The sequence below is a fragment of the Danio rerio genome, chromosome 22, assembly GCF_049306965.1.
Source record: "Danio rerio strain Tuebingen ecotype United States chromosome 22, GRCz12tu, whole genome shotgun sequence".
Classification (NCBI taxonomy): Eukaryota; Metazoa; Chordata; class Actinopteri; order Cypriniformes; family Danionidae; genus Danio; species Danio rerio.
In genome coordinates, this window is record NC_133197.1 from 5,322,713 (window position 1) to 5,344,043 (window position 21,331).

General features: G+C 41.0%; 1 protein-coding gene across 5 annotated transcripts in view; it reads left to right on the forward strand.

Annotated features, from left to right (window-relative positions):
• The window catches only part of atcaya (ATCAY kinesin light chain interacting caytaxin a), a 60,877-nt gene that overhangs the window by 33,877 nt on the left and 5,669 nt on the right, over nt 1-21,331 (forward strand). Inside the window, exons 1-5 of one of the 5 annotated variants that reach the window (XM_021469522.3) lie at nt 12,523-12,695; nt 12,797-12,910; nt 13,543-13,620; nt 20,677-20,735; nt 21,078-21,314. In XM_021469522.3, the coding sequence (XP_021325197.2) occupies nt 13,544-13,620; nt 20,677-20,735; nt 21,078-21,314 (373 nt within the window). In that variant the 5' untranslated portion in view covers nt 12,523-12,695; nt 12,797-12,910; nt 13,543. Of the gene's footprint in view, nt 1-12,522; nt 12,696-12,796; nt 12,911-13,542; nt 13,621-16,542; nt 16,747-19,971; nt 20,226-20,464; nt 20,736-21,077; nt 21,315-21,331 lie in introns of those variants that run through there. The other 4 variants (XM_073937042.1, XM_073937043.1, XM_009295950.5 and 1 more) reach the window with 4 other exon arrangements.

The following is a 21,331-nucleotide window of genomic DNA, read 5'->3' on the forward strand; positions in this document are numbered from 1 at the left end:
TAAACGGACGAGCCCCCGATCCACGAATCACACACATGCACGAAAATTGGCACACACCTCAAACATGCCAAAACATACGAAAAAGTCTCTTGGAGCCATATCTCAAACCCAACAGGAAGTCGGATATTTTTTACTTCCTGCGGCGAAAAAGTGGCGTTTTTGCCATTTCCAGGCGTTGTACTTTAACGAACTCCTCCTAGGGATTTTATCCGATCGACACCAAAATTGGGTTTTGACATCTAAAGGCCTTGGCGATGTTAAATTGCGAAGCTTTAGAGTTTTCGTCGATGGGCGTGTCCGTGGCGGCCTCGCAAACTTTGACGATTCGTCACAAAACAGGAAGCCGTTATAACTCAGGCATGCATTATCCGATCTGCCTCAAAATTCACACGTTTGATAACAGTCCTGATCTGAACACGTTTACATGCCGATATCCAGATACAGTTATAGCGCCACCTGCTGGCCACAGGAAATTACATGATTTACGGAGTTATAAACTCCTCCCACAAATTTTATCGTATCAACACCAAAATTGAGTGGTGTTATCTGAAAGCTCTAGCGATGTTATATTGTGAAGATCTAGAGTTTTCGCAGAGGGGCGTGTCCGTGGCGGTATGACAAACCTCAACGCTTCGCCATGGAACAGGAAGTCCTTATAACACAACCACACAATGTCCGATCTGCCTGAAACTTCACATGGTTGATAAACGTCATCTCTTGAACACATCCACATAACAATATTGAAGTGGGCGTGGCAAAATGACTCGACAGCGCCACCTAGAAAAATTAATCGGACGAGCCCCTGATGTACGAATCACTCACATGCACGAAAATTGGCACACACCTCAAACATGCCGAAACATACGAAAAAGTCTCTTGGTGCCATATCTCAAACTCAACAGGAAGTCGGATATTTTTAACTTCCTGCTGAAAAAAAGTGGCGTTTTTGCCATTTCCAGGCGTTGTATTTTAACGAACTCCTCCTAGGGATTTTATCCGATCGACACCAAAATTGGGTTTTGTCATCTAAAGGCCTTGGCGATGTTAAATTGCGAAGCTTTAGAGTTTTCGTCGATGGGCGTGTCCGTGGCGGCCTCGCAAACTTTGACGATTCGCCACAAAACAGGAAGTCGTTATAACTCAGGCATGCATTATCCGATCTGCCTTAAATTTCACACGTTTGATAAGAGTCCTGACCTGAACAGGTTTACGTGCCAATATCCAGTTACAGTTATAGCGCCACCTGCTGGCCACAGGGAATGACATGTTTTACACTGTAACAAACTCCTCCCACAAATTTTTTCGTATCAGCACCAAGTTTGAGTGGCGTCATCTGAAAGCTCTAGCGGTGATATATTGTGAAGATCTAGAGTTTTTGCAGAGGGGCGTGTCCGTGGCGGCATGACAAACCTCAACGCTTCGCCATGGAACAGGAAGTCCTCATAACTCAACCACACAAAGTCTGATCAGTCTGAAACTTCACATGGTGGATAAAAGTCCTCCCCTGAACACATCCACATAACAATGTTGAAGTGGGTGTGGCAAAATGACTCGACAGCGCCACCTATAAAAATTAAACGGACGAGCCCCTGATCTACGAATCACGCACATGCGCGAAAATTGGCACACACCTCAAACATGCCAAAACATACGAAAAAGTCCCTTGGAGCCATATCTCAAACCCAACAGGAAGTCGGATATTTTTAACTTCCTGCTGCAAATAAGTGGCATTTTTGCCATTTCCTGGCGTTGTATCTTAACGAACTCCTCCTAGGGATTTTATGCTATCGACACCAAAATTTGGTTTTGTCATCTAAAGGCCTTGGCGATGTTAAATTGCGGAGCTTTATAGTTTTTGTCGATGGGCGTGTCCGTGGCGGCCCCGCAAACTTTGACGATTCGCCACAAAACCGGAAGTCATTATAACTTAGGCATACATTATCCGATCTGCCTCAAAATTCACATGTTTAATAAGAGTCCAGACCAGAACACGTTTACATGCCGATATCCAGATACAGTTATAGCGCCACCTGCTGGCCACAGGAAATGTCATGATTTACAGAGTAATAAACTCCTCCCACAATTTTTTTTTGTATCAGCACCAAATTTGGTGGGTTGTTATCTGAAAGCTTAAGTGATGATATATTGTCAAGACCTAGAGTTTTTGCAGAGGAGCGTGTCCATGGCGGCATGACAAACCTCAACGCTTCGCCATGGATCAGGAAGTCCTTATAACTCAACCACACAAACTCCGATCTGCCTGAAACTTCACATGGCTGATTAAATTCCATTACTGAAGGCATCTACATGCCAATCTTAAGTCACAGTTATAGCGCCACCTGCTGGCAGATGGTAGTTTGCAGTATAACTCAACCACACAAAGTCCGATCTGCCTGAAACTTCACATGGTTGATAAGATTCCTCTCCTGGTGACATCTACATGCCAATCTTGAGTCACAGTCATAGCGCCACCTGCTGAGAGGAGGAGGTTTGGCATAAATCTGTGATTTTCTCAGATATTTTAAATATATTGGCTTAAATTATTACTGTTCGCTGTTCTCTGTCATCCTGAGGCCACCGGGCGGCGGTGAGCCCGGGTGCGAGGTCCCTATCATCGCTGCTTGCAGCTTTAATTATTATTATTATTCTTCTCTCCAATGAATCGCGATTTTGAGGGGCTAAACATGCCCGAAAACTCACGCAACTTTGCACACGCCTCAGAAGTGGCGAAAATTTACGTTTTTTATGGGCTTCGGAAGTGGGCGTGGCAAAATGACTCGACAGCGCCACCTAGAAAAATTAAACGGACGAGCCCCCGATCCACGAATCACGCACATGCACGAAAATTGGCACACACCTCAAACATGCCAAAACATACGAAAAAGTCTCTTGGAGCCATATCTCAAACCCAGCAGGAAGTTGGATATTTTTGACTTCCTGCGGCGAAAAAGTGGCGTTTTTGCCATTTCCAGGTGTTGCATTTTAACAAACTCCTCCTAGGGATTTTATCCGATCGACACCAAAATTGGGTTTTGTCATCTAAAGGCCTTGGCGATGTTAAATTGCGAAGCTTTAGAGTTTTTGTCGATGGGCGTGTCCGTGGCGGCCTCGCAAACTTTGACGATTCGCCACAAAACAGGAAGTCGTTATAACTCAGGCATGCATTATCCGATCTGCCTCAAAAATCACACATTTGATAAGAGTCCTGACCTGAACACGTGTACATAACGATATCCAGATACAGTTATAGCGCCACCTGCTGGCTACAGGAAATTACATGTTTTACATCGTAACAAACTCCTCCCACAAATTTTTTCGTATCCGCACCAAATTTGAGTGGTGTTATCTGAAAGCCCTAGCAATGATATATTGTGAAGATCTAGAGTTTTTGCAGAGGGGCGTGTCCGTGGCGGCATGACAAACCTCAACGCTTCGCCATGGAACATGAAGTCCTTATAACTCAACCACACAATGTCCGATCAGCCTAAAACTTCAGATGGTTGATAAAAGTCCTCTCCTGAACACATCCTTATAACAATAATGAAGTGGGCGTGGCAAAATGACTCGACAGCGCCACCTAGAAAAATTAAACGGATGAGCCCCCGATCCACGAATCACTCACATGCACGAAAATTGGCGCACACCTCAAACATGCCAAAACATACGAAAAAGTCTCTTGGAGCCATATCTCAAACCCAACAGGAAGTCGGATATTTTTAACTTCCTGCGGCGAAAAAGTGGCGTTTTTGCCATTTCCAGGTGTTGTATTTTAACGAACTCCTCCTAGGGATTTTATCCAATCAACACCAAAATTGGCTTTTGTCATCTAAAGACCTTGGCGATGTTAAATTGCGAAGCTTTAGAGTTTTCGTCGATTGGCATGTCCATGGCGGCCTCGCAAACTTTGACAATTCGCCACAAAACAGGAAGTCGTTATAACTCAGGCATACATAATCAGATCTGCCTCAAAATTCACACGCTTGATAAGCGTCCTGACCTGAACACATTTACATAGCAATATCCAGATACAGTTACAGCGCCACCTGCTGGCCACAGGAAATGACATGATTTACGGAGTAACAAACTCCTCCCACAAATTTTATCGTATCAGCACCATATTTGGGTGGTTTCATCTGAAAGCTCTAGCGATTATATATTGTGAAGATCTAGAGTTTTCGCAGAGGGGCGTGTCCGTGGCGGCATGACAAATCTCAACGCTTCGCCATGGAACAGGAAGTACTTATGACTCAGCCACACAATGTCCGATCTGCCTGAAACTTCACATGGTTGATAAAAGTCCTCTCTTGAACACATCCACATAATAATATTGAGTCAGTCATAGCGCCACCTACTGACAGATAGTAGTTTGGCTTACAATTCAGCCCCACAATGTCTGATTTGCCTGAAACTTTACATGGTTGTTTAAAATCCTCTCCTGAACACATATACATAATAATATTGAGTCTGTCATAGCGCCACCTGCTGGCAACAAGAAGTTTGGCTTATAACTCAACCACACAATGTCTGAACTGCTGAAAACTTCACATGGTTGATTAAATTCCTCTCCTGAAGACATCTACATACCAATAATGAGTCTGTCATAGCGCCACCTGCTGGCATAAGGCAATTTGGCATAAATCTGTAATTTTCTCAGGTTTTTTATTTATATCGGCTTAAATTTATATTGTTCGCTGTTCTCTGTCATCCTGAGGCCACCGGGCGGCGGTGAGCCCGGGTGCGAGGTCCCTATCATCGCTGCTTGCAGCTTTAATTATTATTAGGGACCGAGCACCGAAACGGTGCGTAGGCCCTATTGGAATTGCTCCGTTTATTATTATTATTATTATTATTATTATTATTATTATTCTCCTCCGGAATGAATCGCGATTTTGAGGGGCTAAACATGCCCGAAAACTCACGGAACTTTGCACACGCCTCAGAAGTGGCGAAAATTTACGTTTATTATGGGTCTCGGTAGTGGGTGTGGCAAAATGACTCGACAGCGCCACCTAGAAAAATTAAACGGACGAGCCCCCGATCTACGAATCACGCACATGCACGAAAAATGGCACACACCTCAAACATGCCAAAACATACGAAAAAGTCTCTTGGAGCCATATCTCAAACCCAACAGGAAGTCGGATATTTTTGACTTCCTGCCGCGAAAAAGTGGCGTTTTTGCCATTTCCAGGCGTTGTATTTTAACGAACTCCTCCTAGGGATTTTATCCGATCGACACCAAAATTGGGTTTTGTCATCTAAAGGCCTTGGCGATGTTAAATTGCGAAGCTTTAGAGTTTTTGTCGATGGGCGTGTCCGTGGCGGCCTCGCAAACTTTGACGATTCGCCACAAAACAGGAAGTCGTTATAACTCAGGCATGCATTACCCGATCTGCCTCAAAATTCACACGTTTCATAAGAGTCCTGACCTGAACACGTTTACATGCCAATATCCAGATACAGAAATAGCGCCACCTACTGGCCACAGGAAATGACATGTTTTACACTGTAACAAACTCCTCCCACAAATTTTATGGTATCAGCACCAAATTAGAGTGGTGTCATCTGAAAGCTCTATCGGTGATATATTGTAAAGATCTAGAGTTTTCGCAGAGGGGCGTGTCCGTGGCGGCATGACAAACCTCATCGCTTCGCCAAGGAACAGGAAGTCCTCATAACTCAACCACACAAAGTCTGATCTGCCTGAAACTTCATATGGTTGATATACGTCATCTCTTGAACACATCCACATAACAATATTGAAGTGGGCGTGGCAAAATGACTCGACAGCGCCACCTAGAAAAATTAAACGGACGAGCCCCTGATCTACGAATCACGCACATGCGCGAAAATTGGCACACACCTCAAACACGCCAAAACAAACGAAAAAGTCTCTTGGAGCCATATCTCAAACCCAACAGGAAGTCGGATATTTTTAACTTCCTGCTGCAAATAAGTGGCATTTTTGCCATTTCCAGGCGTTGTATCTTAACGAACTCCTCCTAGGGATTTTATGCTATCTACACCAAAATTGGGTTTTGTCATCTAAAGGCCTTGGCGATGTTAAATTGCGAAGCTTTATAGTTTTTGTCAATGGGCGTGTCCGTGGCGGCCCCGCAAACTTTGACGATTCGCCACAAAACCGGAAGTCATTATAACTTAGGCATGCATTATCCGATCTGCCTCAAAATTCACATGTTTAATAAGAGTCCAGACCAGAACACGTTTACATGCCAATATCCAGATACAGTTATAGCACCACCTGCTGGCCACAGGAAATGTCATGATTTACAGAGTATCAAACTCCTCCCACTATTTTTTTTTGTATCAGCACCAAGTTTGGTGGGTTGTTATCTGAAAGCTTAAGTGATGATATATTGTCAAGATCTAGAGTTTTTGCAGAGGGGCGTGTCCATGGCGGCATGACAAACCTCAACACTTCGCCGTGGAACAGGAAGTCCTTATATCTCAACCACACAAAGTCAGATCAGCCTGAAACTTCACATGGCTCATAAAAGGCCTCTTCTGAACACATCTACATAACAACATTGAGTCTGTCGTAGCGCCACCTGCTGACAAAAGGCAGTTTGGCTTAAAACTCAGCTAAACAATGTTCGATCTGCCTGAAACTTAACATGGTTGATAAGATTCCTCTCCTGGTGACATCTATATGCCAATCTTGAGTCACAGTCATAGCGCCACCTGCTGAGAGGAGGAGGTTTGGCATAAATCTGTGATTTTCTCCGATTTTTTAAACATATTGGCTTAAATTATTACTGTTCGCTGTTCTCTGTCATCCTGAGGCCACCGGGTGGCGGTGAGCCCGGGTGCGAGGTCCCTATCATCGCTGCTTGCAGCTTTAATTAGGGACCGAGCACCGAAACGGTGCGTAGGCCCTATTGGAATTGCTCCGTTTTTTATTATTATTATTATTATTATTATTATTCCGCCCCCTATCGGGGCACTTTTGAGGGTCTAAACATGCCCGAAAACTCATGAAAATTTGCACACACACCAAACCCGGTGTAAATAGCAGGTTGATATGGGTCTCGGCAGTGGGCGTGGCAAAATGACTCGACAGCGCCACCTAGAAAAATTAAACGGACGAGCCCCTGATATATGAATCACGCACATGCACGAAAATCGGCACACACCTCAAACATGCCAAAACATACGAAAAAGTCTCTTGGAGCCATATCTCAAACCCAACAGGAAGTCAGATATTTTTAACTTCCTGCGGCGAAAAAGTGGCGTTTTTGTCATTTCCAGGTGTTGTATTTTAACGAACTCCTCCTAGGGATTTTATCCGATCGACACCAAAATTGGGTTTTGTCATCTAAAGGCCTTGGCGATATTAAATTGCGAAGCTTTAGAGTTTTCGTCGATGGGCGTGTCCGTGGCGGCCTCGCAAACTTTGACGATTCGCCACAAAACAGGAAGTCGTTATAACTCAGGCATGCATTATCAGATCTGCCTCAAAATTCACACGCTTGATAAGCGTCCTGACCTGAACACGTTTACATGCCACTATCCAGATACAGTTACAGCGCCACCTGCTGGCCACAGGAAATGACATGATTTACGGAGTTATAAACTCCTCCCACAAATTTTATTGTATCAACACCAAAATTGAGTGGTGTTATCTGAAAGCTCTAGCGATGTTATATTGTGAAGATCTAGAGTTTTCGCAGAGGGGTGTGTCCGTGGCGGTATGACAAACCTCAACGCTTCGCCATGGAACAGGAAGTCCTTATACCACAACCACACAATGTCCGATCTGCCTGAAACTTCACATGGTTGATAAACGTCATCTCTTGAACACATCCACATAACAATATTGAAGTGGGCGTGGCAAAATGACTCGACAGCGCCACCTAGAAAAATTAAACGGACGAGCCCCCGATCTACGAATCACGCACATGCACAAAAATTGCCACACATCTCAAACATGGCAAAACATACGAAAAAGTCTCTTGGAGCCATATCTCAAACCCAACAGGAAGTCAGATATTTTTAACTTCCTGTGGCGAAAAAGTGGCGCTTTTGCCATTTTCAGGCGTTGTATTTTAACGAACTCCTCCCAGGGATTTTATCTGATAAACACCAAAATTGGGTTTTGTCATCTTAAAGCCTTGGTGATGTTAAATTGCGAAGCTTTAGAGATTTCATAGATGGGCGTGTCCGTGGCGGCCTCGCAAACTTTGATGATTCGCCACAAAACAGGAAGTCTTTATAAATCATCGATGCATTATTCGATCTGCCTCAAAATTCACACATTAAATAACAGTCCTGACCTGATCAGGTTTACGTGCCGATATCCAGTTACAGTTATAGCGCCACCTGCTGGCCAAAGGAAATGTCATGTTTGACACTGTAACAAACTCCTCCCACAAACTTTCCCGTATCAGCACCAAAATAGAGTGGTGTCATCTGAAAGCTCTAGCGATGATATATTGTAAAGATCTAGAGTTTTTGCAAAGGGGCGTGTCTGTGGTGGCATGACAAACCTCAACGCTTCGCCATGGAACAGGAATTTCTTATAACTAAACCACACAATGTCTGATCTGCCTGAAACTTCACATGATTGATAAAAGTCCTCTCCTGAACACATCCACATAACAATAATGAGTCAGTCATAGCGCCACCTGCTGGCAGAAGATAGTTTGGCTTGTAACTCGGCCAAACAATGTCCGATCTGCCTGAAACTTCACATGGTTGATGAAAGTCCTCTCTTGAGCACATCTACATAGTAATATTAAGTCAGAGTCATAGCGCCACCTGCTGGCAGAAGGAATTTTGGCTTGTAACTCGGCCAAACAATGTCAGATCTGCCTAAAATGTCACATGGTGGATGAAAGTCCTCTCCTAAACACATCTACATAATAATATTGAGTCAGTCATAGCGCCACCTGCTGGCAGAATGTAGTTTGTCTTAAAACACAATCTCCACACAATCTCTGATCTGCCTGAAACTTCACATGGTTGATAAAAGTCCGCTCCTGAACACATCCACATAACAATATTGAGTCAGTCATAATGCCACCTGCTGGCAGAAGGTAGTTTGGCTTATAACTCAGCCACACAATGTCCCATGTGCCTGAAACTTCACATGGTTGATAAGATTCCTCTCCGGAAGACATCTACATGCCAATCTTAAGTCAGAGTTATAGCGCCACCTGCTGACAGGAGGAAGTTTGGCATAAATCTGTGATTTTCTTAGATTTTTTTAATATATTGGCTTAAATTAATATTGTTCGCTGTTCTCTGTCATTGTAAGGTCACCGGGCGGCGGTGAGCCCGGGTGCGAGGTCCCTATCATCGCTGCTTGCAGCTTTAATTATTATTATTATTCCGCCCCCTATCGGGGCACTTTTGAGGGTCTAAACATGCCCGAAAACTCATGAAAATTTGCACACACACCAAACCCGGTGTAAATAGCAGGTTGATATGGGTCTCTGAAGTGGGCGTGGCAAAATGACTCGACAGCGCCACCTAGAAAAATTAAACGGACGAGCCCCCGATGCACGAATCACGCACATGCACGAAAATTGGCACACACCTCAAACACGTCAAAACATACGAAAAAGTCTCTTGGAGCCATATCTCAAACCCAACAGGAAGTCGGATATTTTTGACTTCCTGCGGCGAAAAAGTGGCGTTTTTGCCATTTCCAGGCGTTGTATTTTAACGAACTCCTCCTAGGGATTTTATCCGATCGACACCAAAATTGGGTTTTGTCATCTAAAGGCCTTGGCGATGTTAAATTGCGAAGCTTTAGAGTTTTCGTTGATGGGCGTGTCCGTGGCGGCCTCGCAAACTTTGACGATTCGCCACAAAACAGGAAGTCGTTATAACTCAGGCACGCATTATCCGATCTGCCTCAAAATTTACACGTTTGATAAGAGTCCTGACCTGAACACGTTTACGTGCCGATATCCAGATACAGTTATAGCGCCACCTGCTGGCAACAGGAAATGACATGTTTTACATCGTAACAATCTCCTCCCACAAATTTTTTCGTATCAGCACCAAATTTGGGTTGTATTATCTGAAAGCCCTAACGATGATATATTGTGAAGATCTAGAGTTTTCGCAGAGGGGCGTGTCCGTGGCGGCATGACAAACCTCAACGCTTCGCCATGGAACAGGAAGTCCTTATAACTCAAGCACACAATGTCCGATCTGCCTGAAACTTCACATGGTTGATAAAAGTCCTCTCCTGAACACATCCTCATAACAATAATGAAGTGGGCGTGGCAAAATGACTCGACAGCGCCACCTATAAAAATTAAACGGACGAGCCCCTGATCTACGAATCACGCACATGCACGAAAATTGGCACACACCTTAAACACGCCAAAACATACGAAAAAGTCTCTTGGAGCCATATCTCAAACCCAACAGGAAGTCGGATATTTTTAACTTCCTGCGGCAAATAAGTGGCATTTTTGCCATTTCCAGGCTTTGTATCTTAACGAACTCCTTCTAGGGATTTTATGCTATCAACACCAAAATTAAGTTTTGTCATCTAAAGGCCTTGGCGATGTTAAATTGCGAAGCTTTAGAGGTTTTGTCGATGGGCGTGTCCGTGGCGGCCTCGCAAACTTTGACGATTCGCCACAAACCGGAAGTCATTATAACTCAGGCATGCATTATTCGATCTGCCTCAAAATTCACATGTTTAATATAAGTCCAGACCTGAACACGTTTACATGCCGATATCCAGATACAGTTATAGCGCCACCTGCTGGCCACAGGAAATGACATGTTTTACACTGTATCAAACTCCTCTCACAAATTTCATAGTATCAGCACCAAAATTGGGTGGTGTCATCTGAAAGCTCTAGCGATGATATATTGTGAAGATCTAGAGTTTTCACAGAAAGGCGTGTCCGTTGTGGCATGACAAACCTCAACGCTTCGCCATGGAACAGGAAGTCCTTATAACTCAACCACACAATGTCCGATCAGCCTGAAACTTCACATGCTTGATAAAAGTCCTCTCCTGAACACATCTACATGCCAATATTGAGTCAGTCATAGCGCCACCTAGTGACGGAAGGAATTTTGGCTTATAACTCAACCACACAATGTTCGATCAGCGTGAAACTTAACATGGTGGATAAAAGTCCTCTCCTGAACAAATCCACATAACAATATTGAGTCTGTCATAGCGCCATCTGCTGGCAGAAGGTAGTTTTGCTTACAACTCAGCCCCGCAATGTCTAATCTGCCTGAAACTTCACATGGTTGATTAAAATCCTCTTCTGAAGACATCAACATACCAACATTAAGACAGTCAAGCGCCACCTGCTGGCAACAGGAAGTTTGGCTTATAACTCAGCCAAACAACGTCCGACCTGCCTGAAAATTCACAAGGTTGATAAGATTCCACTCCTGAAGACATCTACATACCAATCTTGAGTCACAGTCATAGCGCCACCTGCTGACAGGAGGAAGTTTGGCATAAATCTGTGATTATCTCCGCTTCTTTATATATATCGGCTCAAAATATTATTGTTCGCTGTTCTCTATCATCCTGAGGTCACAGGGTGGCGGTGAGCCCGGGTGCGAGGTCCCTATCATCGCTGCTTGCAGCTTTAATTATTATTATTATTCCTCAAAACGACAACAGAATAACAATAAAATAGAAAAAATAGGAAAAACTGAGAGATATATGCAATATGCACATTCAAGGTTTATTTTATATACGATTCCTTAGATAATGTTTTTTAAAGCAAAGTCTGGCTAGATACTGAAATCATCTTTATATGATCCTCCATGTCAGGTTTACAAATTGAGAATTTGAATGTGTGAATATATAACATTTGCTTTAACATTTATATATATATATATATATATATATATATATATATATATATATATATATATATATATATATATATATATATATATATATAACTCTTCATATTCTTGTAAGGGGTCTGAGTTAAATACTCAAATATTTTATTTTCCATTTGTCTGGCCACAAATAGTTTTTCTTTTTTCACAAAAATAATGACTCAACTGCAAATTTTTCACTTATTTTATTTTAATTACTTTATTATGAAACAGCTTGTCATTTGACAGTCTTTAAAAATCAGTTTGCCACCTATACAGAGGCTTTAAAAATAATGAACAGTAAGAAGGCTTAAAGATTTCATGATTTTTAAAAATTAATATAGTTTTATGTAATCCCTTACAAATTTTCTGTTTGATGTTTGCACTGTATGTTGATTATTTTGTCAAGTTATTTTATAAATCATGATTTGTTTTGTTGAATTTTATGGCTTAGCATTTGATTCATTTTATATTGGACGAGTCAGACTGTGAAAGATTACATTGGAATTAAGTTTGACCTAAATTGTTATGTTTTTGAAAGGCAAATAAAACAGAAAACACAGGAAAAAAGTCTTCCTTTTTCACTACAAAAATAAATAAATAGATAAATAATAATAAATAAATAAATAAATTTCTGGAAAACAAATAGCACATTAGCGCCACCTATTGGATAATCGGGTTATAACATGTCAAAATTGATGTCAAAGGCTCTGTTGTTTCAGTGTTCGGAGGATGTGGAAGTGTTTAAATCACAGATGCTGTATTCATCCAGAGCCTGGACCACCAGCATTCAGTATTTCAACAAGAGAAGTATATAACAAAGGATTGCAGATATTCCTAAAACATCCTTATTGGTAATACTTGGAATGAACTACTTGCTTACGGAAACTTGATGGATCAAAAGTGACTTTTCGTGAACTGGAGATTATAAGCATCGTTTTTTTTTCCTTCACAGTGAACAGAGGAGTCTTGTGTTTCTCCTGGACCACCTGCATCAACACCTGCGTTTCTGCTCTGGATGAGGAGGAAAAATAATCAGTTTACAAGGAATAACCTGATCCTTATGCAAGTAAGAGCAAAATAATGTTTTGTTTTTATTTTAGCGCATAAAACACTAAATTTAGCAAGATTTGTTTAGTTTATAAGCTTTAAATTGATTGAAATAGTCAGTGTCAGCAATGTACAGCTGTCCTACTAATATTTTGATTATCTTTAATATTATGATATTAGTTTTAGTGAAAGCTTGCAGTGTATATCGGTTTTGTTAATTTTATCGTTTATAATTTCAGATTTATTTTGCAGTTTTATTACATCAAGTCAAACGAAATCAGAACAAATTTACGGTAAAATCAAAATCTAGGTTTTTAAAAACATTTTTCCCTGTTAATGTTCAAGAGAATGTAGTTTTGTTTCACTTTTGTTTTGTTTTTAGTTAATTTTAATAATTTTATATATTTTGTTTATTATCAATGTTCAGACAAAAAACACTTCTAATTCAAAGAGACAATTCAGAGGTGAACTAAAGGGAATAATCTCTCATCAAAGAGCAGATCACTTCAGACAGGGATTAAAAGAGGGATTAAAATGAGTTTTTTCCATTAATCCGCAGCACACTCAAAATTCCTCTGCTATGATTTTTTTTCTAGTTTAACTCTTCAGAGAAGGATCTGACATTGTTTTACATGTTCTTACTTTCTACAGGATGGGCAGCGTTGACTTTGGCCCACTTTTGGAGATCATAGAGGCGAGAGACGAATGGCTGGATGACGATTTTCCAAGGTAAATATGCATTTTAACGTTCATTCATTGAAGAAAACTCTCAACAGTTTAGAGTCCCCTTCACTATACTAAGGCGTTAGGTCCCACACAGGCCGCAGGTTGAGCGCCCCATGCTGGTCTCACTTACACCACTAACACTTCCTATGTGGTCTCTCATCCAGGTACTAACTGGGCGCAGCCCTTCTTAGGTTCAGTGGGCGACCATGTGCAAGTTGCAGAGAGCTAGCTGCTTATTTGAGTAAAAACAGCAAGAAATAGGCTTAAATCAGGTTTAGAAAATTGTATTTACTTCCTATGGTCGACATCATTAGTTATAGTTATACAAGGTTTTTCGTGTCTATGCAGGCCCAGATTGGCTAATCGGGAGGACCGGGAGAATTCCCGGTGGGCCGGTACGTTTTTTTGGCTGCGAGGGCCGGTGTCCCTAGCTTCAGAATCTGTTGCTCTAAGCAGTCACACTTTTTAAATTAATTAATTTATTTACTTGACCACAGTCTTCTTATTCATTATTTTACCGCAGCTCTGCTCTTTTTATATATAACCAGCCTGCAGGTTAATGATGATGTAACTCATATGAGTCACTTTTGCATATTCAACTGTTGTGGCCCAGTGGTTAGCACGATAGATTATGATGCCACTGACCCGGGTTTGAATCTCGTCTGAGTATGTTTTTTTTTTTCATTTTTATCGTTAAGACATATAATACTGTTAGGGTTGTTGAACATTTGAAGTTCTAAAGCAGCTGTTTTCTCAAAAAAAGACGTGATAGTGTCATTAGAAACTGAATTGGAAATGACCTTATTTTAATATAGTCAGTCGTGAACTGAGGTGGGCCGGTCTGAGGCTTGAAACTCCAGGGCTGAAAAGGAGTCCCACTCCGCCCTGTGTCTATGCTTCAGATTTTGATGCCTTCAGGGTGAGAATGGGTTAAAACTGCAGAATCAATCCTTAATGTCGAAACGACATCAAAAAACAAAAATGCTAATCAATTTGTGATTAACTGACTACCTTGGTGTCAAAACGACATCAAATTGACTTCCAACATTGTCATCAAAAAACATGTTCAAGATCTATCACAGTGGATGCTAAAGTTTTAACACCAACTCAATTAGCATTTTTTACGTGTTTTTGACGGTCAGTGTTAATTTGATGTTGTTTTGACATTAAGGTGTCCGCTGAAGCAACTCTTTGAGAAGTGAGAAGCTTGATATCAAAATGACATGTTGAGATCAAGCATGACTTGAAAAATGCTAATCGATTTGATGTCCATTTGACATCCACACATTGATGGCCTTTCGACCACAAAAATAATGATATGAAAGGTAATATATATTATGATATAAGAATAGAATTATTCATCTGAAAGCTTCAATTACAAATTTACACTTGATTTGTATCCATACAATGTATCTTGAGTCTCAACACTTACATTCTTTAAATTTGACCAAATATCTTTAAAAAGTTCCCACTGGGCACCTCAATGTCAAAACGACATAAAGCCAAAGCCAAAAACTAAATGCTAATTAATTTGATGTTAGCTGACCACCCTTATGTCAAAACAACATCAAATTGCATCTAACATTGGCATGAAAATTTTTTGAGGCGTTTTTGATGCCAATGTTAGATGTCAAATCAAGCGATAATTAACATCGGCAGCTCGCTCTCTGCAACTCTCACATGGTCGCCCACTGAAGCTAAGCAGGGCTGCGCCTGGTCAGTACCTGAATGGGAAAGCTAGGTTGCTGCCGGAAGTGGTGTTAGTTAGGCCAGCAGGGGGCGCCCAACCTGTGGTCTGTGTGGGTCCTAATGCCCCAATATAGTGACAGGGACTCTATACTGCTCAGTGAGCGCAGTCTTTCAGGTGAGCCAATAAACCTAGGTCCCGACTCTCTGTGGTCGTTAAAAATCCCAGGATGTCCTTTAAAAAAAGAGTAGGGGCTTAACCCTGGCATCCTGGCCAAATTTACCCACTGGCCTCTGTCCATCATGACCTCCTAACCCTCTCCATATTATAATTGGCTTCATCACTCTGTCTCCTCTGCACCAATCAGCTGGTGTGTGGTGTGCGCTCTAATGCAAAATGGCTGCTGTCGCGTCATTCAGGTGGATGATGCGCACTGGTGGTCGATGAGGAGATTGCCCACATGTGTAAAGCGCTTTGAGTGCCCAGAAAACTGCTACATAAATGTCAGCAATTATTATTATAATTATTATTATTAACATCAAATTAATCAGCATTTTTTGGACTTGTTTTTTAGGTCATTTTGACACTGAGATGCTCAGTTGGAACTTTTTAAAGATATTTGGCAAATTTAAAGAAAGTCATGAGACTCAAAGGTATCAAGATGGTAAACTAATATGAACTTTCCATCACCAGCACTAACTGCACTCTCCAATTTAGTTACATTGTGGCACAAAATAAGTCCATTGTGGATTAGATAAAATTGGAAATATTTGGACGCATTAAACAGACAGTTGACCCAAAACTAAAAGTTCTGTCACTATTTGAGATCAACTATTTGAGGTTCGTCCCTGTTGTTGAACTAGAAATAATATGTATTGAAGCATGCTTGAAAACAGCATTGACTTCCATAGTACTTAGTATGGAAGTCAATGGTTCCAACATTCTTCAAAATATCTCCTTTTGTGTTATACAATTAAAGGTTCAGAAGGGAGAGTAAATAGAGAGCTATTTTCATTTTTAGGTGAACTATCTCTTTAAACTGTTCATACTGATAAATGATTCCAGTCTGATTTGAATACCAAAGTTCATCATAGGCTATACAGTCCAATACAGGCCTGGCTAAAAAAAAAAAAGGAAAATCGCATCTTTTCCTCAGCGAATCGTGCGCGAGATGCTGAGAGAGAGACGGAGCAGGTGCTGCAGGTCTCCTTAAATGGAAACGAGCCACGTCATGTGACGCAGTGAGTCCTGCCAACAACACAAGCAGCATCACCAGGAAAATGGAGGCAGGTCAGGCTTAGAGGAGCAGCTTCATCAGCACACGACAGCATGATGCTTTTCACATACTAAACAGCAGTAAGACCATGAGATTTCACGCTAGCGTGGAGTGAGAACGCACAATCAGAAAGCAGCCAGAAAGCTTTGTTCGTCTTACACAGCAGGTAAGCAGGAGCAGCTTCAGTAGTGTATTTATTTTTAAAAACACACCATAAATCTGAAATGTGCACTGATTAGAACAATGTCATGTGGGAAAAAAATGAAATTTAATAGTGCTGTTGTTGTTAAAAATGATATGTTGCCAAATATAGTCTTTTTATTTGCATATGTCAGTAGTATTATGCATTTCTTGAGTGTGTTTTGCTATATTGATACTCACAACATGTCTTTATTTTTGTCTTTGTCTAAAATTAGCACGTTTCAGCTTGGAAACAATGAGAGCTGCGAGTTAAATGGCCTTTTAGCACAGAAGCAGCAGCTGTGAGCCCTATCAGCATTCACAACCCCCTTTATTTATTAGCTGCGTGTGCGCAGACCCCCAGGGCCTGTGGTGATAATTAGCATATCACAATCTGCTCCAGTCTTAAAGGGACAGTTCGCACAAAAATGCAGATTTACTCCGCCTCATTTGGTTTTAACCCTTTATGAGATTCTTCTGTTGAACACAAAACAAGATATTCCGATGAATGTTGTGCCATTGACTAACCAAATCAAGTCAGTGGTTACTGGTTTTCCAACATTCTTCACGATATCTTCTGAACAGACAGAAACTCAAACATGTTTTAAACCACTTTCAGTGTTGAATAAATGATTAGGGGAGAATGTAAAGAATGTAATTTACATTTGTTCCCCCTCACGGACTAAAGCTGCGGTCACACTAGAGTTTAAGCATGCTAAATTCCTTCCGTATATGGTCATTCAAAAAAGGGGCAGGATAAAACAAGATGACAGTGCATCGATAAAGCGAGCAATTGCTCCGTATTTAACATTTCTGTACAGAGAGGTCACATTTTGTTGGTCTCACGCAATCACAGGATGCGATTTCACAGGTCAGAGTTCACCAAGCTTGAACTTTGAAATGCAGCGACATGTGAAACTGGTCTGCCACATTTGCATGCATATGAATGGAAGTGTATGGGGCAAAAAGTGCAGTGTAATCGAGGCTTAAAGCATACATTGTGTGGTATCAGTAATGTTCAGAATGAGTCAAGAAAATGATTGTGTCAATTTTCAATCGAGTTTCAAAGGTTTACTGGATGCTCTTGTGAAATCAGGTCAAAAAAATGTTGCTCCATCTTACTTTCACTTTTTACCCTTTTGCCCTTATAATGAGACAGGGTGTCCGCGGGGTCCTATCAATGTTGATAAATCAATAATGAGAAAATTAAGGTCCTTAAAAGTTATTAAAAAGTCTTGATTGCATTTTATGAGGTCTTAAATTTTGTTCAAGTGTTGCCCAAAGTCAGGCGTGTCCAAACTACGGCCTGCGGGCCATCTGCGGCCCGCAATCAGTTTTGTGGCGGCCCGCGAGGCTTTTTATAAATATCAATAGAATCTGGCCCGCTATACAAAAATGAACGTAATTCAATAAAAAACCACCGGGTGTCGCTATTACATGCATTCAATTAAGCAGCAGTTCTTGTTATGATCTATCTATCTATCTATCTCTATCTATCTATCTATCTATCTATCTATCTATCTATCTATCTATCTATCTATCTATCTATCTATCTATCTATCTATCTATCTATCTATCTATCTATCTATCTATCTATCTATCTATCTATCTATCTATCTCTATCTATCTATCTATCTATCTATCTATCTATCTATCTATCTGTCTGTCTGTCTGTCTGTCTGTCTGTCTGTCTGTCCAGCTACACACAGTTGAAGTCTAAATTATTAGCCCCGCTTTGATTTATTTCTTCTTTTTTAAATATTTCCCAAATGATGTTTAACAGAGCAAGGACATTTTTACAGTATGTCTGATAATATTTTTTCTTTTGGAGAAAGACTTTTGTTTTATTTCGGCTAGAATAAAAAGCGGTTTAAATTTTTTTATGAACCATTTTAAGGTCAAAATTATTAGCCCCTTAAGTCTTCAGAGCAAACCATTGTTATAAAATAACTTGCCTAATTACCTTAACTTGACTAGTTAACTTGATTAACCTAGTTAAGCCTTTAAATGTCACTTTAAGCTGTAAAGAAGTGTCTTAAAAATATCTAGTCAAATATTGTTTACTGTCATCATGGCAAAGATAAAATAAATCAGTTATTAGAAATGAGTTACTAAAACTAATATGTTTAGAAATGTGTGGAAAAAAATCTTCTCTCCGTTAAACAGAAATTGGGGAAAAAAATAAACGGGGGCTAATAATTTAGGGGGGCTAACAATTCTGACTTCAACTGTATATGTATATATATATATATATATATATATATATATATATATATATATATATATATATATATATATATATATATGCGTGTCTGTGTGATGTATGTAAAATTTCGCCCGCGACAACGTTTGTTTTTTTGCATCTGGCCCTCGGCCCAAAAAGTTTGGACACCCCTGCCCAAAGTGTTTGACTCCAAAAGTCAAAAGCATAAATACCTTCCGCATGGGAGTAGGTTGCTCTAACAAGGAGGCCAAAGACCATGGTCTCTAGCATCTGTCGCTAGAGCGCCTTTTAGAAGTCAGAGAAGTAAGGTTTACCTGCACAGCACTTCACTAGCTGGCCTCGGTAACAATTACCCTCTTAAACCAAACTCCCATCCAGGCACCAATGCAACCCGGCCGGTCCTACCTAACCTGCTCTGAGCTGAGATGGAACCGGGGACCCTTCTGCTCTTGTGAAATAAACAAAACTCAGGTCAAAAAAAAAATTTTTGCTCCATTTCTCTTACTTTCACTTTTTACCCTTTTGCCCATATAATGATACAGGGTGTCCGCGGGGTCCTATCAATGTTGATAAATCAATAATGAGAAAATTAAGGTCCTTAAAAGTTATTAAAAAGTCTTAATTGCATTTTTACGCGGTCTTAAATTTTGTTTAAGCATTGCCCAAAGTGTTTGACTCCAAAAGACAAAAGCATAAATATATTTATTTTCCTTAATATTAATAATGGTTTGGGCTGGGGCGTGTCTGGCCAAGCTTCTCCGTTCAGGTGATGTCACGTAATTTGCGACAAACGCGGAAAGGTAATGTGACACTCACCTCATGGAGCGAGACCATAGAGCGAAACACACAGTAAAATGTAAGTTGAAGGTTTGGTACTAATTAGAATTAGAAGTGGTGATGAGGTCTTAAAATATTCTAAAAAAGTCTTTAAAAAGTCTTAAAAAGGTATTGAAATTACCTTTAGGATTCCTGCGTATACCGTGTGATAACTTAAAACAGTCCGATAATAAAAAAGGCAAACAATTACAAACAAATATGAGGGAGAAAGATCAATAGATGTACATGAATGTGCCGGTCCTACACCAGCCAACCCGCTCCGAGCTGGGATCAAACCAGCAACCTTCCGCATGGGAGTAGGTTGCTCTAACAAGGAGGCTAAAGATCATAGTCTCTAGCGTTAATCACTAGAGGACCTTTTAGAGGTCAGAGAAGTAAGGTTTACCTGCACAGTACTTCACTAGGTGGCCTCGGTAACAAACACCCTCTTAAACCAAACTCCCATCCGAGTCACAGCACCAATGTAACCCTGCCGGTCCTACACCACCCAACCAGCTCCGAGCTGGGATTGAACCGGCGACCCTTCTGCATGGGAGTCTATTGCTCTAACAAGGAGGCTAAAGACCATGGCCTCTAACATCTGTCACTAATGCGCCTTTTAGAGGTCAGAGGAGTGAGGTTTACCTGCACAGCACTTCACTAGGTGGCCTCGGTAACAATCACCCTCTTAAACCAAACTCCCATCCTGGTCACGGCACCAATGCAACCCCGCCGGTCCTACCTAACCTGCTCTGAGCTGAGATCGAACCGTGGACCCTTCTGCTTGGGAGTATCATATCAATGGATGTATATTGTACGTATGTATTTGAGCTCTCTATGAATAAATTATTACCTATCAAATTTTGGCTCTTACAGGCCACTTCCTGCCGAGGGTGACATGGACTCTTCCTGTGCCCTGAGCGAAGGGAGAACTTGTAAGTAATTTTGTTTCATTCACAAAAGTTCATCTTAAATGGAGAGTTCACCCTAAAATTAACATGTACTCACAGTTTACTCACCCTCAAGTGCTTCCAAACCTTTATGAGTCTGTTTCTTATGTTGAGCACTGAGGATTATATATTGAACAGTGTTCGACATCCATAGTAGGAAGAATAAATATTACGGAAGTTACCATTCTTGAAAATATATTCATTCTTAAATATATAGAAAGAAACTTGAACAAAATTTTGGGGGTGAGTAAATTATGACAGATTTGTTTGTTTGAATGCCGCTATAAAATAGTTCATTTTCATTCTCATTATTTTCTATTGGTTCAGCTCCCCCAAACTCTCTCCTCATTGGTGGAGCCGGAGGGGGCGGAGCTCACCGGAAGCGTCGCACACTGGTGGCGCCAGATATGAACTTGTCGTTGGACCAGAGCGAGGGGTCTTTGCTTTCTGATGACTTCTTGGATACGCCAGATGATCTGGATATTAACGTGGATGATATAGAGACGCCTGATGAGACAGATTCACTGGAGTTTATAACCAATGGGAATGATCTAGAGTGGGAGGGTAAGGATATAAGGTTC